The sequence below is a fragment of the Leucoraja erinacea genome, chromosome 19, assembly GCF_028641065.1.
Source record: "Leucoraja erinacea ecotype New England chromosome 19, Leri_hhj_1, whole genome shotgun sequence".
In the NCBI taxonomy this organism is placed as follows: Eukaryota; Metazoa; Chordata; class Chondrichthyes; order Rajiformes; family Rajidae; genus Leucoraja; species Leucoraja erinaceus.
This window is the reverse complement of record NC_073395.1, coordinates 39,056,617-39,071,684: the sequence shown is the minus strand read 5'-3', so window position 1 is coordinate 39,071,684 and position 15,068 is coordinate 39,056,617. Positions and strand designations below refer to the sequence as shown.

General features: G+C 43.5%; 1 protein-coding gene across 1 annotated transcript; it reads left to right on the top strand.

Moving 5' to 3' along the window:
• Positions 1-361: 361 nt before the first annotated feature.
• Positions 362-12,874, top strand: cav2 (caveolin 2). The gene is made up of 3 exons (XM_055650868.1): positions 362-773; positions 1,336-1,523; positions 8,112-12,874. Exons 1-3 carry the CDS (start codon positions 618-620, stop codon positions 8,260-8,262), a joined length of 495 nt encoding a protein of 164 aa, XP_055506843.1. The 5' UTR covers positions 362-617; the 3' UTR covers positions 8,263-12,874.
• Positions 12,875-15,068: the final 2,194 nt, after the last annotated feature.

Genomic DNA, 15,068 nt, shown 5'->3' with positions numbered 1-15,068 from the left:
GTGCATGTGTGTACCTGTGTGGCTGTGTATGTGTGTGCATGTGTGTACCTGTGTGGCTGTGTATGTGTGTGCATGTGTGTACCTGTGTGGCTGTGTATGTGTGTGCATGTGTGTACCTGTGTGGCTGTGTATGTGTGTGCATGTGTGTGGCTGTGTATGTGTGTGCATGTGTGTACCTGTGTGGCTGTGTGTGTATGTGTGTACCTGTGTGGCTGTGTATGTGTGTGCATGTGTGTACCTGTGTGGCTGTGTATGTGTGTGCATGTGTGTACCTGTGTGGCTGTGTATGTGTGTGCATGTGTGTGGCTGTGTATGTGTGTGCATGTGTGTACCTGTGTGGCCGTGTATGTGTGTACCTGTGTATGCGAGTATGCGTGTGCATGTGTGTGGCTGTGTATGTGAGTATGCGTGTGCATGTGTTGGTCGGGCTGCTTGCCTGGGTGTGTGACTGACTGCATGCAGACAGGCTGTGGCGCTGGGCTGGCTTCATCTCAGTAGCGACTGAGCCCGGGCGGGCAGGCGGGCGTGGCTGCGGTGAATCGGCCGGGGACGGGCTGCAGGGTGCAAGTGCGTGAGCAACTGAAGGGAATATCGTGGGCGGGTTGAGAGAAAGAAACATGGGGAAGGAAGCGGGACCAGGAGAACGCGGAGTCCAGTATGAAACTGGGGATCTTCTGAGATCCGCCAAGTTGTTGCCCGGCGGGGGAGAGGAGGAGCCGGAGCAGAGAGAGCAGCACAGGAGAGACCCCGGCGGACTCAACACTCACATCAAGGTGAGACAGCACGGGGGGTCCCCGCCGGCTCGCAGTGTTCCCAATCTAGCGTTGCATGGTGGCCGGAGTTGCTGCCTCACAGCGCCAGAGACCCGGGTTCAATCCTGACCACGGCCACTCTGTGTGTACATACTTTAAACATTCTCTTTGTGATCTGCGTGGGTTTTCTCCGAGATCTTCGGTTTCTCCCACACTCCAGAGGCGTACAGGTTTGTAGATGAATTGGCTTGGTGTAAATGAGTGTAGGGTAGTGTTAATGTGCACGGATCGCTGGTCGGTACGGACCCGGTGGGCCGAAGGGCCAGTTTCCGCGCTGTATCTCTAAACTAAACTAAGTGGCCAGTGTCAGTGTGGGTCGGCAGCAGTGTCAATGGACGGCAGTGCAGGGTGAGCCGTGTACATGTCACTGGCGTGAAACCTACAACAAGGTGAGTGAAGCAGTGACAAGGCGGGTGTGTGTATGTATCCCGGGCTGCCGGGGAGGTGGACGGGTCTAGTGACACATGTGTGTGAAAGCCCTGATGTGCCTGTCTGTTTGTGTTCGCTCTCTCTCTCGCCATAGGTTTCCTTCGAGGATGTGATCGCTGAACCTGTTGGCACGCAAAGTTTCGACGGCATCTGGATTTGCAGCCACGCCTCGTTTGAAGTCGGCAAATTCCTGCTGTACAAAGTCCTCACTCTCTTCCTGGCCATCCCGCTGGCCTTCATCATTGGCATTCTCTTTGCCGTCACATCTTACGTCCACATTTGGTAAGCTCCTGGCTGTTCCCAATCTCGAGTTGGCAGTCTCTGTGTTTTTGCTTTCCCTGCCTTGCAACCACGACTACCATACATTGCATGCAGGGCAAGGCGATACTTGGTTAATCTCCGAGAAAAATCAGATAGTGAAAATTTTTAACATCCTTTCCTGCTCAAACAAAAAGCCTCCAGGTTGCCAACACAAACTAAATGTTCAATTAGACGCTTTGTTAGGACAGAAAACATTGGCCTTGAGTTTCCTACATCAATGCCATTTCCACACCCATTTCCCTAATCTGTGCCCATCTAAGGAGAATGGATTGCAAGTGCAAATCAAAATCCCCCCTCGGAGTAAATGTTGAAGAGCTTCTAAATCAGCTTGCTGTGTTTGAACCTCTAGTGCCCCATCTGAGGATACATGTTCAGTGAAATTGATAGGATCGAGTAATCGAGTACTGGGAGTGATGTGAATCCAGCAACCGCACAATGAAGGCAGCCATCTGGGTTGACAAAGCTCTGAACAAGTGCTACACTCGGATGGAGCTGTTGCCTCACAGTGCCAGAGACCCTGGTTCAGTGGGTGCTGTCTGTGTGGAGTTTGCACCGTCCCCCTGACACCAAGTGGGTTTCCTCCTACATCCCAAAGACGTGCAGGTGTGTGGGTTAATTGACTTCTACAAATTTTCCCCGTGTGCAGGGAGTGGGTGAGAAAGTGGGATAACATTAGAACAGGTGATCGAAGATGGCTTTTTTTCAATGCTATAGCTCCAAACTAAACTAAAGTAAACCAGACTCTGACATTTGTTGGTGTGAAACACCCTCTGATATCCCTGTCCTCTTGAACATTTGCCATCATAATTCAGCTCAAAACTACCATTTAGCCGCCCACGGTATGCATGCGATCCAATCAGTTCAAATAATATACATAAATACAATCAAGCCAAACTGTGTGTGAAGAGAAAAAGAGTTAATGTTTTGGGCCAAAAACTGCATCTGTGGGAATAGAGACAGTTAACTTTTCACCCATGTCTTTCCCCGCAGATGCAGCCTGACCTGCTGGGTAATTTTCAGTATTTTATGGTTTATTTTAGATTTCCAACATCTGCAAGTTTCTTGTTAATTTTTTAATGTAGGTAGTTCTGCTATAACTTGATAGTCGTGTTGCTAAGAAAAGTTGAATTGTAGAAACATGCTTAATAATGACCATTGTGTCAATGGGGAGAAAGGGGTTAAAGGTTAGAAAATTTCAGACACAATAGATAATTTATTTTTCCCACAGGATTTACAAAATTAAAGGCCATTTCAATAGCAATAAGTTTAATTGTGTTACTGTAAGCTAAAAATACTAAAGGCTGCATAGTACATTGTTTAATCGTATCATTCCAATAAGAATCGACAGGCAATTGCTTTTTCAAGTTGATGTTGGTCACAGCAGCTGTGTTCTTGAGATAACATAGTGTCTGATCATTGTGTGGAGGTTAGATAGAAACAGTTTTCTCCCCCTACACTGAAAACATTCAAGACAGCTTTTTTTCTGCTTGTCAATATAGGTTATATATTTTCTGCTTGTCAATGCAAGTTATATAATGACCAATTCAGCCATTGTTATGCAAATAGTGTTCCCAAATTTATCCCCCGTGATATATACAATTTGTGTTGTGGAACCACATATTGTATCAAAACTATCTGTGTGCTTATTTTTAATTTTTAAATCTCTACTATCAACTTTTTCACTGTTCATAAGAAGGTCTGCAGTTTAACATTCCTTTTTTGGGCTGAAGTGATCATTGGCATTGCAGGAATTTAAATCACCTGATTAAAAAGACATGCTGTTAAATACAAGCTTTTTCTGCCACAGGTTTAATAGTCTCTGCAATTAGAAGCAACATCCTAAAGCTCAAAGCATAGTTTGGGGGGAAGTATACCGTTTCCATTAGGTTATGGAGAGTGTGACGTTGAGAAGGACAGAACAAAAGTGAACATTATTTTCCTCACCCAAATGATCATGAATATTGGGAGTGTAGGAAAGATGTGCAGATGCTGGTTTAATTTGAAGATTGTCACAAAATGCTGGAGTAACTCAGCGGGTCAGGCAGCATCTCTAGAGCGAAGGAATGGGTAACACAAAATGCTGGAGTAATTTATTTGAATATTAAATATTATTCAATAAATTGAATAGTAAATGAATATTGGGAGTTTGGGGTCTGGACCAAAGAGGGTTGTGGCAGCTCAGTTTTTTTCAGTATATCTAAGTCGCGTTGATTAGATTTTTAGATATTAAGATGAATGAGATTCATGCAGGAAGTTGATATTGAGATAAAAGATGATCTTATTGAGTGATGAAACAGGGACTTGGGCTGAGCAACCTACCCCCTTACTCCCATATTCATTCTTTGTCCTTGCTGCAACTTACTGAAAGAGTTATAGATTTTACACATTTGAAGTTCCGTTTTGGTCAGCCAACTATAGGAAAGATGCTATTAAGCTGGGGATCTTGTAGAGAAGATTTACAAGGTTGTTGACAGGACTTGAGGCTCTGTGCTACAGGGAGAGGTTGGACAGACGATGACTTTATTCCTTGGAGCGCAGGATGCTAAGGGATGAAGATATAGAGCAGGGCTCTCACTTAACTTTTTTCCCCCTGTTGCCAGCCGGGCAACCTTGGCAGCTTTTTAGGTTGCCAAATGATAGTTTAGGTGGTCATTTAAGATGGCTTGCTTGACGCGTGCAATAATGTGCTCGGACGAAGTGCGTAGTTACCAGTCGGAATTATACTCAATGAAGCATTCACATATTATTTCTGCTTCAAATAAAGTCACAAACTAAACATATTCACCAATCAAGACATGATATATACCACAATGACATGCAGCAAAATTATAATACGGTATCTCAACTCTTTTTACACATTGCAATTAATGCAACTTTTATTATTTCTTTCCACTCCCAAACAAAAATGTGGTTGGATTATTCAGCGTATGATCAACCTGTCTCAATAAATCCTGGACCTTGATAGCATATATGCTTAACCATGCACACCACAGATTGATGCAAGCATGTTTTCTGTGAAGGACCGAACATTATCATGACATGGCCATAGCATGGGTCGTTATTGCTATTGGTACAGAAACACTCTCGCTTCCCACATAATTTATCCACAACAAAATATACAGGTTGCAAGGATTTTTCTAAAGGCATTTTATGGTAATAGCTGTTAAAACTGACTATACCCATCTGACAGGTTAAACATTACACTAACTAGCAAGAGATGGCCAAAGGATATAACTGCAGCAAATGTTCTTTAGGTAATATATTTAAAGGTGTCAAGACGCCACATTACCAGACATTCAGATTAGATGTATGTGGCAATGAAGATACACAATTTGTATGCAACAATTTAAAAAAAAATTGTTGATCAATGCCTTTTCCATCATTCCCACCAGAATTAATGTTAAAATTTCAACTGAAATATCTCCTGACCAAATTTGTGATGTATATGACTGACTGTAGAAGTAAAACCTGGATAAATCCAACGTATAGTTGTGAATGTTGCTCATTAAATAACTACAGTACTGATACACCATATATAGAGCATTGATTTGCCGTTAAAATGAATTCTGTAATAATGTGTCAGTGACAATCGAACACTGCGGTTTTAATGTTTCACGTGTTCACAATTTAATTAATCCATCTTTATGGATTAAAACAAATATTAACATTGGGAATTAAAACATATATTTGATTGCATTCCGTTATCAAACATAGTCAATGTTAGCTCTGAAGACATTTCCAGCACAATAGGGTTGGGGCGGGGGTGTATGTATCAGTGCAGGATGGATAGATGGCGGTGGGTGGATTTGAGAAGGCAATCGGTGCGGATTGGATGGATTGAGGCAGGGGAATTAGTGCGTGTTGGTTGGAGTGGGTAAAATTGTGAGGGGAGAGCACGGGGGATGTCAGTGGGGTTGAATGGGGGTATCTGTGCAGGATGGATGGGGGGAGCAGTGCAGGATGGATGGGGAGTGGCAGGAGAATCAATGCGAGGTGGATAGGGTGATCAGTACAGGATGAATAGATGGTGGGGAGGGGGGGGGGGATAAGGGGAGTGGGGGGGGGCGTACAAGTGAGAGAGGGAGAGGAAGGGGCAGAGGAAGTGGGAAGGAAGGCCAGCGCTCCTCGGACAACACCTGTCAGGCACGGAAATCGCAATCAAAATATGGAGGGGACCGCGGAAAGAGTATCTTGGCGGCCGCGCGCGCATGCGCACACTCACACACACGAGGCTTCGGAGGCTCAATCCAGCGCTAAATGCAGCTCAACTGCCTGTCTCGCCCAAAGATACTAGAGGAGCTCCTCTATAATCTCTGGTCTCGCCTACTGCCCCGTCTCAATCCAGACAGGGACAGGCAGAGTTGAGCAGCGCTGCTTCTCTGCGCTAGCTGCGGGCCTGGGGGCACCGCGCCCGTCTGACTCCCGACGCCTCTGGCCACCCGTGGGCGTGGGGACGGGGATGGTCCAGTGGCGGTTCGGCAGCGATTGCAGCGCCGGAGACCGGGATCGATCCTGGCTGCGACGCACGTTTGCCGAGAATGTTTTGGCACGTCTCCCTCCTCCAATCACCGCGCTCTCTCCTCAGCCCTCCCGCCCTACTCTACTTCCGCCACTGACCGACACCTCCCTCCTCCAAGGGTTAGTTTTGAAAGCGCCGTTGGCGGAGTTGCAGCAGCGGCCGTTATCAGGCCGGGCGGGGTGCGGGAGGAGGAGGAGGAGATGGAGGCGCCGCTGCAGTTGTACGGGGCCCGTCATTTGCTCCGACCCTCCGTCACGCCGCACTTAGCATCTTTCCCACAACCATCGCCGACACAAAACGTCACGTTCCTTTTCTCCAGAGATGCTGCCGGACCCGTGGAGTTTCTCCAGTTTTTTGTGTCTATCTTCGGTATAAACCAAGTCACCAAGCCGGGCAAAATGACTCGCCGTTTAGGTTGCCCGGCGGCGCTTTGAGTGGTCAATGGCACCCAGGCAACCGTTAATTTCGAGCCCTGTAGAGGTATAGAAAATTGCGAGGAGCCTAAAAAGGGTGTATGTACATGATTGGTTTCCCAGGATTGGGTAATCAAAAACTAGAGGTCATTGGTTTAAGGTGAAAGGGGAAAGATTTGACGGAAATCTGAGGGGCAACATTTTCATACAGAAGGTGGTGGATCAAACAACTAATCTGGTTGATGCAAATAAAATAACATTTAAATAACATTTGTACAGATATGTAGGATGGTTTTAAAGGGATATTGGCCTAATGCAGGAACATAGCATCAGTTTGATCAGCATCTTGGTCAGCGTGGATGAGTTGGGCCACAGGTGCAGCTTCTCTGCTGTATAAGTCCATGATACCATTAATGTGTCAATTTTAATGGGCAGTGAACTGTGGGCCGTTAGATTTTTCATGTTAAAGTTTCAAATCATACATAAGTTCATAAGTCATCGGAGTAGAATTAGGCCTTTTGGCCCATAAAATCATGGCTGCTCTACCTTTTCCGCTCAACCCCATTCTCCTGCTTTCTCTCCATAACATTTGACACCACTATTAATCAAGAACGTATCAATCTCTGCTTTAAAAATATCCAAAGACTTGGCCTCCACAGCCATCTGTGGCAATTAATTGCATCTATTCAGTACGCTCTGGCTAAAGAAGTTCCTACGCATCTCCTTTCTATAGGTACGTCCTTTGATTCTGAGGCTGTGCCCTCTGGCCCTAGACTCACCCACTAGTAGAAACATCCAGTCCACATCCACTCTATTTAGGCTTTTCATTATTCGGTAAAATTCAATGCGTTCCCCCCCCATCCCTTCATCCTTCTAGATTCCAGCGAGTACAGGCCCAGAGTCAACAACTGCTTATCGTACGTTAATATAATCATCCCCAGCATCATTGTTGTAAACCCCCTCTGGACCTCTCCAACGCTGGCACATCCCTCCTCGGATAAGGAGCCCAAAACTGCTCGCAATGTGGTCTAACCAGTGCCTCAGCATTCCGTGATCGCAGCGTATTAAATGCGTTTTCAACGTGATATGTTCGATTTAAGGGCCTGTCCCACTGTACGAGGTAATTCAAGAGCTCTCCCGAGTTAAAAAAAAAAATTGAACTCGTGCTAAGCACGTAGAATGTACGTAGCGTGTACGTCGGAGCTTGGGGACGTCTCTTAGCGGCTAGTAACGCTAACGGCAGGTACTCGGGAAATGCGGTAAGCTCGTGAAGACTCGTGAAGATTTTTCAACATGTTGGAAAAATGTCCACGAGAGCCCCGAGCACCTACGAGCGGCCATTACCGTAAATCTCCAAGTTCGAATTAGGGGAAACTCGGGAGAACTGTTGAATTACCTTGTACGGTGGGACATGCCTTTTACGATGGGTTTATGGGAACGTAACCCCGTCGTAGGTCGAAGAGAAGCTGTAGATACAAAGTTCAGATTGTAGTTATCAGCAATGTAGTGCACCAGTTCCAAAGATAAAGTCCAATGTCTGGAATGGTTTCCTTCCTTTGTCTCTTATTGTTATGAATCTGTGTGATGTTTGTGACTAAGTCCACACTTTAACTTCAGGTTCCTGATGCCCATTGTGAAGACCTTCATGATGATTCTGCCCCCTATTAAGATCATCTGGAAAAGTATTATGGACATGTTTGTTTCTCCTCTGTTCGAGAGTAAGGGCCGATGCTTGTCTGCATTCAATATCCGCATCTCTGAAAAATAAAGAAGAAAGCAAATGGTGGCATTCACAGCGAACAATCTGAACCCAAAAGGATTCCAGACTTTATGAAATAAGTAGCATTGCCTATGCTTAAACTTTTCATTCCAAATGCACTTTGAGAAAGTATCTGACAGTTTTTAAGTATCTACACATTTTTGCATCAAAGTCCATTTAGAAATAGGCATACATATAATTGATTTATTTTTATTACAAGTCAGTAAGCATCCTGGTGTTGATTAAGAAAGTTTGCACCAAGATATTGCCATGCAATAATTAATATTTTGACAAATATTCATAAGAATTATGTGGCACTATGAGGCCATTCGGTCTATCAAGTCTATACCATCTCCTTGCATTGCATTCCAATCAACCACATTCCCCTTCTGTCTCCCTTTAACACTCTCTCAAGGGCCTATTCATTTATTTTTTGAAGGCACTCGTATTTCTTCCAGCTTGATCAATTGAATTTCAGATCCTTGCTATTCTAAGGGGGTTGACCCCAATGTGCCCAACATTTTAAATGCATATCCCCTGCTTCTTGAACTAGTAGCTAAAAGGAACAATTTTCCTTTATTTACCCTCCCTGAAGATGTCATGACCTCTTCATGAAATGCTCATACCTTTAACTCCTGTAGATACATCTGCATTTTGAGGGACCTTCACATCCTTCCTTAACCTTCTGACCAAAATTGAAAACGATTTCTGACGCCCAGCAGTGTTCAGTGTCATTTCACTCCTTTGTGTAACTGAGCTTTTCCTAATGAATTCTCACGTCCCACTTGTGTAGGGAGGAACTGCAGATGCTGGTTTACACTGATGATAGACACAAAATGCTGGAGTAACTCAGCGGGACAGGCAGCATCTCTGGAGAGAAGGAATGGGTGGCGTTTCAGGTCGAGACGTCACCCATTCCTTCTGTCCAGAGATGCTGCCTGTCCTGTTGAGTTACCCCAGCATTTTTTGCCTATCTACTAGCATCCCACATATTTTACTAAACACTCTCTCTACCTGCTGTCTACGTTCATGGATTATTATACACGCGTGTCCTGCACAACATTCGAAACTGTACCACTTAAGTTATTTGACTCCCCTTATTTATCCTTCTCTGTATTGAGAGATATCATGTGCCGTGTACCTCGCCATTCAGATAATCTCTCCATGGCTTTATTAGTTCTCCTCCGCACTATTTACTACATTGCCACACTTTGTGTCACCCACAAATTCAGAAACATAACATTGCACAACAATGTCTAGGAATTTAATAAGCATTAAAATACAATGACCACAGCGCAGGGAACAACATTCTCTATCATCCTCCAATCTGAAAAGAAAACATTTAATAATCACTACCCTGCATTCAGCCTATAAGCTAATTTCCAAGCATGTTGATAGTGGTCCTTTCGTTCCACGGAATTCAATTTTACCAACCAACCTTTGTGTGGGACTTTATCAAGCAAATCACTGCATTCCCTTCATTTATCTTTATCGCTTCCAGCAAAATATTTAGTTGAGTTAATTAAATTCAAAGCTCTCTTTTATCCACTCTAAATTGCTCACATGGTTATTAATATTTTCCCTTATTATGTCACAGTGATAGAGATATTCGGCCCAACTTGCTCACGCTGGTCAACAAGTCCCCGATACACTAGTCCCACCTGCCTGCGTTTGGCCCATATACCTCAAAAACATTCCAAAGGTTTCCCCTCAACCAAGATTAACTTGACTTGCCTGTAGTTGCATGGGATGTCCTAGAACTGCTTTGTGAAACAAGGGGTGTTGCATTTGCCATTTTACAGTTCTCCAGTAACTCCCCATTATCTAGGGAGAATTGGAAGATTATGACAGGAACCTTAACTCCATCAATAGAAAAGGATGCATCCCATCCAGACATGGTTAATTGGTTTACCTCAATCATGTAGGGTTCTGCTGAATCCATAGAATGTAGAAATAGTACAGCACAGAAAGAGGCCCTTCAGCCCACAATGTCTGTGCTGAACATGATGGCAAGGCCAATTTAACTGTCTGATATCTCTCCATTCCCTGTATAATCCATACCCCTCCTTTCCCTTCATATCCAAGATCCTTCATCTGAAATATTGAATAGACATCGGGTCCATCTTCTAACAAAGGATATCCTTGTGATAGAGGAAATGTGATGAAGGTGGGATGATGGATTTGTTACAGGCAGTATGGTGCAATTAGCCTCCTGTGCGTCTACCTTAAGCAAAGCTAATCTACCTAATAATTCTGATTTTATGAAATGTTCACTTTTGTGATCTTGAGTTGGCACCATGCCTTCTTTAACTACCTGCATTCTATTTACATACAGATATGGCACATTGATGCAGGAAAGTTGAAGTTAAAGTTATGATTTAAGGAGAAACAATTCTGAAGAAATGATGGACTTTCAGAATTGAAACTACAGTATGTTAGTTTCAGTTATCAGAAACCAATGGCAAGCAAAATCAAATAAATTGCATTAAGAGTAAACAATGTCTTCACAATTGGCAGCAATTACAGGATATATGTAACAATATGAAAGTGATATCCAACCAAAAATAACAATTTACATAGTGCATTTTCACAATATGACCTCTTGGATCTAATCAACTAAATTATGGACTAGTTTCAGCAAATCTTCCAATATATTTCTAACAGTCTCCCACTGTCTATGTATTCCATCATTATTGTGCTTGCTGAGCTGCATTGGCTCCCAATCTCCTAATTCGTTCAGTTTAACATTATTTGCCTTTCTATCATTCCCCAATCTTTCATCTGTACAATACAATAAGGTTTTATTCGTCAAATTGCACATAAAGTAATTAATTTGTCAGCAGCGGTACTATGATAAAGAACACACAATACATAATAAAAATGTAACACAAACATCCACCACAGCATTCATCACTATGGGGGAAGGCACAAAAATTGGCCAGTCGTCCATTTTAGGATTCCCGGTTTTATAATTCCTTGAGCATCTTTGATCCTCCAGGTCGAGCCATTCTATCCTCAACTTCCAAACCATTTGAGGCAGAACATTCAGTCACCTTCATTTGACTCTATAAACTGCTCTCTCCGTCTCATTTTGCTGATTTTATGAAATGATCACATTTTTCCAAACTGTGTCAAAATCCATCCTTTCAATTGAGCTTTCATTCAAATCATCTTTCATGGGTTAAATCCAATGTTTATCACTTTTATTTTTGCTGCTTCACCATAAAGTATGTTGTCCATGTGACTGATGCTAAGGGGTTTATCTAGATTCATGTTATAAGTTGCTATTGAATCCCCAATCATTAATATTAGGATTTTAATTGAAAAATGAGAATCAATAAGTTCTGAACTGTGTTAAATTATTGGGTTCTACTTTAACTTTTCATTATGGATATCAATGATTCAAGATCAAAATACATACACACTGATATAAGACTATGTTGTGACTTTGGAGTCAAGAAATGTGTTCTTGTATTAACATACAATACTGTGGACTTACAGGTTTTTTGATGCTCAATATTGTAACACTTGAAACACTTGTGCACTGCACTGATGTGATGGATTCTTATATTACTCTGGTTGTATAATGTTTGCACACAAATGTATGCTTTGGTAGGCTGAGGTACTATTACAAAGTTATAAATAAGAAAAAGTTAATGCCTGTATTTTGTTTTTTTTCCTTTCATTATTTTGTCCAATATTAACATTAAACTCAAACTCTGATAATAATTTAAGCAGTAAAACTCTAATGATCTGGAAACTTTGGGACTTTGGTGCTGAATAGGTGGATCCTCTGCACTATTAAATGTTATTTCCATCTCCATCCCAATGTATTTTTAGTTCACATTTATGTTTAGATGTTAGACAATTTCATGATCATTTTCCCAGTGAACCAGGTACTGCCCCATAGGGGAGATTGACACAGAATGCTTAAGTAACTCTGACATCTCTGGAGAGAAGGAATGGATGACGCTGTGGGCCGGGACTCTTCTTCAGACTCCAGACCTTTCTTCAGGTAAACCAGCATCTGCACTTCCTTCCCACACATTAAGTTTAAAAGGATTCAGGAAGTGGGGCCCCAATGAGTGAGATGAGGATGTAGGAACCAAATGCAAATGAGGTGGAAATGAGATGACAAAACATCAGCTGATGAGCCACATGACAAATATCAGGATTTCCATACAGTTGGATAGTGGATTACCAGAGATTTACTGTTGTGTCAGTTTACAGTGAAGACTGTGCACTTTGAAAATATAGCAACTGCTGACCCATCCTTTCTTTTGTGTTTGTGAGTTTTCAAAGCAGCCACTCTGATCTCTCTAACTGGGTGAAAGAACCATCCATAGTATAAAACAAAAACTCAAAAGATTTAATTTCTTTCTGCAATGAGTTAACTGACCACAGAAAAGGCTATACTTAAACTGACACGATTGATGTTAATCCACTTGAGCATGGGAGAACTCACTCCTGACACCTAGAATTTTGCAGTAAAGTCAATCTGCTGGAAAGGCTGGCTTGGTACATGTAATGTATTCATACATATTCGTGTATATGTTAATGAGTTGGTGTTCAATATAAGCAGGGAATGTTGGGTAATAAATCTCTCTCGTGATCCAGGCAACCTGTGTGTAAGTTGTTATTCATTCTGCCGTCTGGAATATTACAGTACATAAAGCTGACATACTGAGGAGCACAAACTGAAAGTGCAGCCTTGCTAAAATGTATCATGATGTGGGACTTTGAACTTTGCATTATCCAGCAAACAAGACGAACTGATGGTGGTTGAGATACTGCACTATGTAGTTATGCCGATCTTGATTCACAATCATCTGATTATGAAGCTCAACACAGTATGTAACAAAGCACATCTAAATTATTAATTATAAACTCAATCCTTGAAACTAACTTCGCTCCTAAAAGTCAAAATTAAAACGTTCTTGTGCAAATCTAAATATCCCGTGTAATGACGATATTTAATCTTATGGCGATCATGCCAAGTTAAATTGAACAATTAAAGAATATAAACATTGGGTTGATATCAAAGCAGGAAATAATTTGCAAAGGAAAACAAATCACAGTATCTCTAGAAATCAACACATCAGCTGCTGGTAACAATTCAACTTTAATTAGCCTGCCTAGACTCCTTGTAAGATAGATACAAAAAGTTGGAGTAACTCAGCGACACAGACAGCTTCAACGATGCTGAAACTACTTCAAAGATACAAGACGAGGAATTTTACTTTTGAAATCATGGTATTTTCCCTTTTGGACCCTGAAGCTTTGCCCCACCATCGCCACAGAAATCAACGAATCTTGGATGCTGACAGGTTTGCCCTGCAGTGCTCGGTGCAATGGTATTCCAGCCTAGTGCCAGCCAGTCCCGGCAACACTAAGCTCCCCATTCTCGCAGCTCGCCCGGCAAGAGTCCGCGACTCCCTGCACAATCGGCGGCTGCATGCAATTTATTCCAATCGGATCTGCCGCGACAAGCCAACACGTTGCGGCCTGGACAACTGAGACGGGGACTGGGTAGGGGCTGAATGGATCAAGAAGATGCTGTCTCAATATTTAGCTGCAGGAAACGAAGACTCGCCCGGGCTTGTTAATCGGAGAGGCGGCTTCAGAGCGCAGAGGCAGTTGAGGGGTTAAGTCCACAGGTTGTTACAACGTGCTCTGTGGGGCGGTCCGTGTCTGCATATAATGTTGTCAAAGGCAGAGCTACAGAGACGATACGATAGAACTTTATTGATCCCAGGAGAGAAATTCGTCTGCCAATAGTCATAAATCACAAGGTACATGAAACATGAAATCAAAGTGAAGAGTGGAAAGGATTGGGGGATGTGCAAAGATTGGGGGGGGGTGGGGTCAGTCTACCCCTTGACAGAAAGGGGATGAGTTGTACAGTTTATTAGCCACAGGGAAAATTGATCTCCTGTTGCGTTTACTCCTCAGGTTGACCAGTGTGTCATGGAGGGGGTGAGCTGTATTGTCCAAGATGCTCTGTAGTTTGAGGAGCATCCTCCCCTCCAAGACCATCTGCAGTGAGTCCAACTCCGCCCCCAGGACGTGGCCAACTCAACCTGACCTCCCGGTGGCTCAGCACTTCAACTCCCCCTCCCAATCCGACCTCTCTGTCCTGGGTCTCCTCCATTGCCAGAGTGAGCAACAGCGGAAATTGGAGGAACAGCACCTCATATTCCGCCTGGGGACCTTGCGTCCGAATGGCATTAACATTGAATTCTCCCAATTTGCTAGCCCTTGCTGTCTCCTCCCCTTCCTTAGAGCTGTCCATCTGCACCTATCCGCCCGCCCTCGGCCCCTCCTCGTCCTCCCTTTTTCCTTCCTTCCTTCCCCCCATCTGAGAAGGGTTTCGGCCCGAAACGTCGCCTATTTCCTTCGCTCCATAGATGCTGTTGCACCCGCTGAGTTTCTCCAGCAAATTTGTGTACCTGCCAACTTTCCTGATGAGTTTGTTATTTAAGAAAGAACTGCAGATGCTGGAAAAATTGGAGGTAGACAAAAAATGCTGGAGAAACTCTGAGGGCGAGGCAGCATCTATGGAGAGAAGGAATAGGAGACGTTTCGGGTCGAGACCCTTCTGGGTTTTTGTCTACCTATTGTTGATCCTGTTGGTGTCCGCGGCCTTCGCCCTATTGACCCAGCACACGATAGCGAATAAGATGGCACTGTCTACCAAATGTCTAGCACCGATTGGTAGAATGTCTGCAGCATCTTACTGCAGACGTTGAAAGAATCTCAAAACGCATCTTATAGCAGGACATTGAAGGAGCGAGGCCTTCTCAAAGAGTACGGCC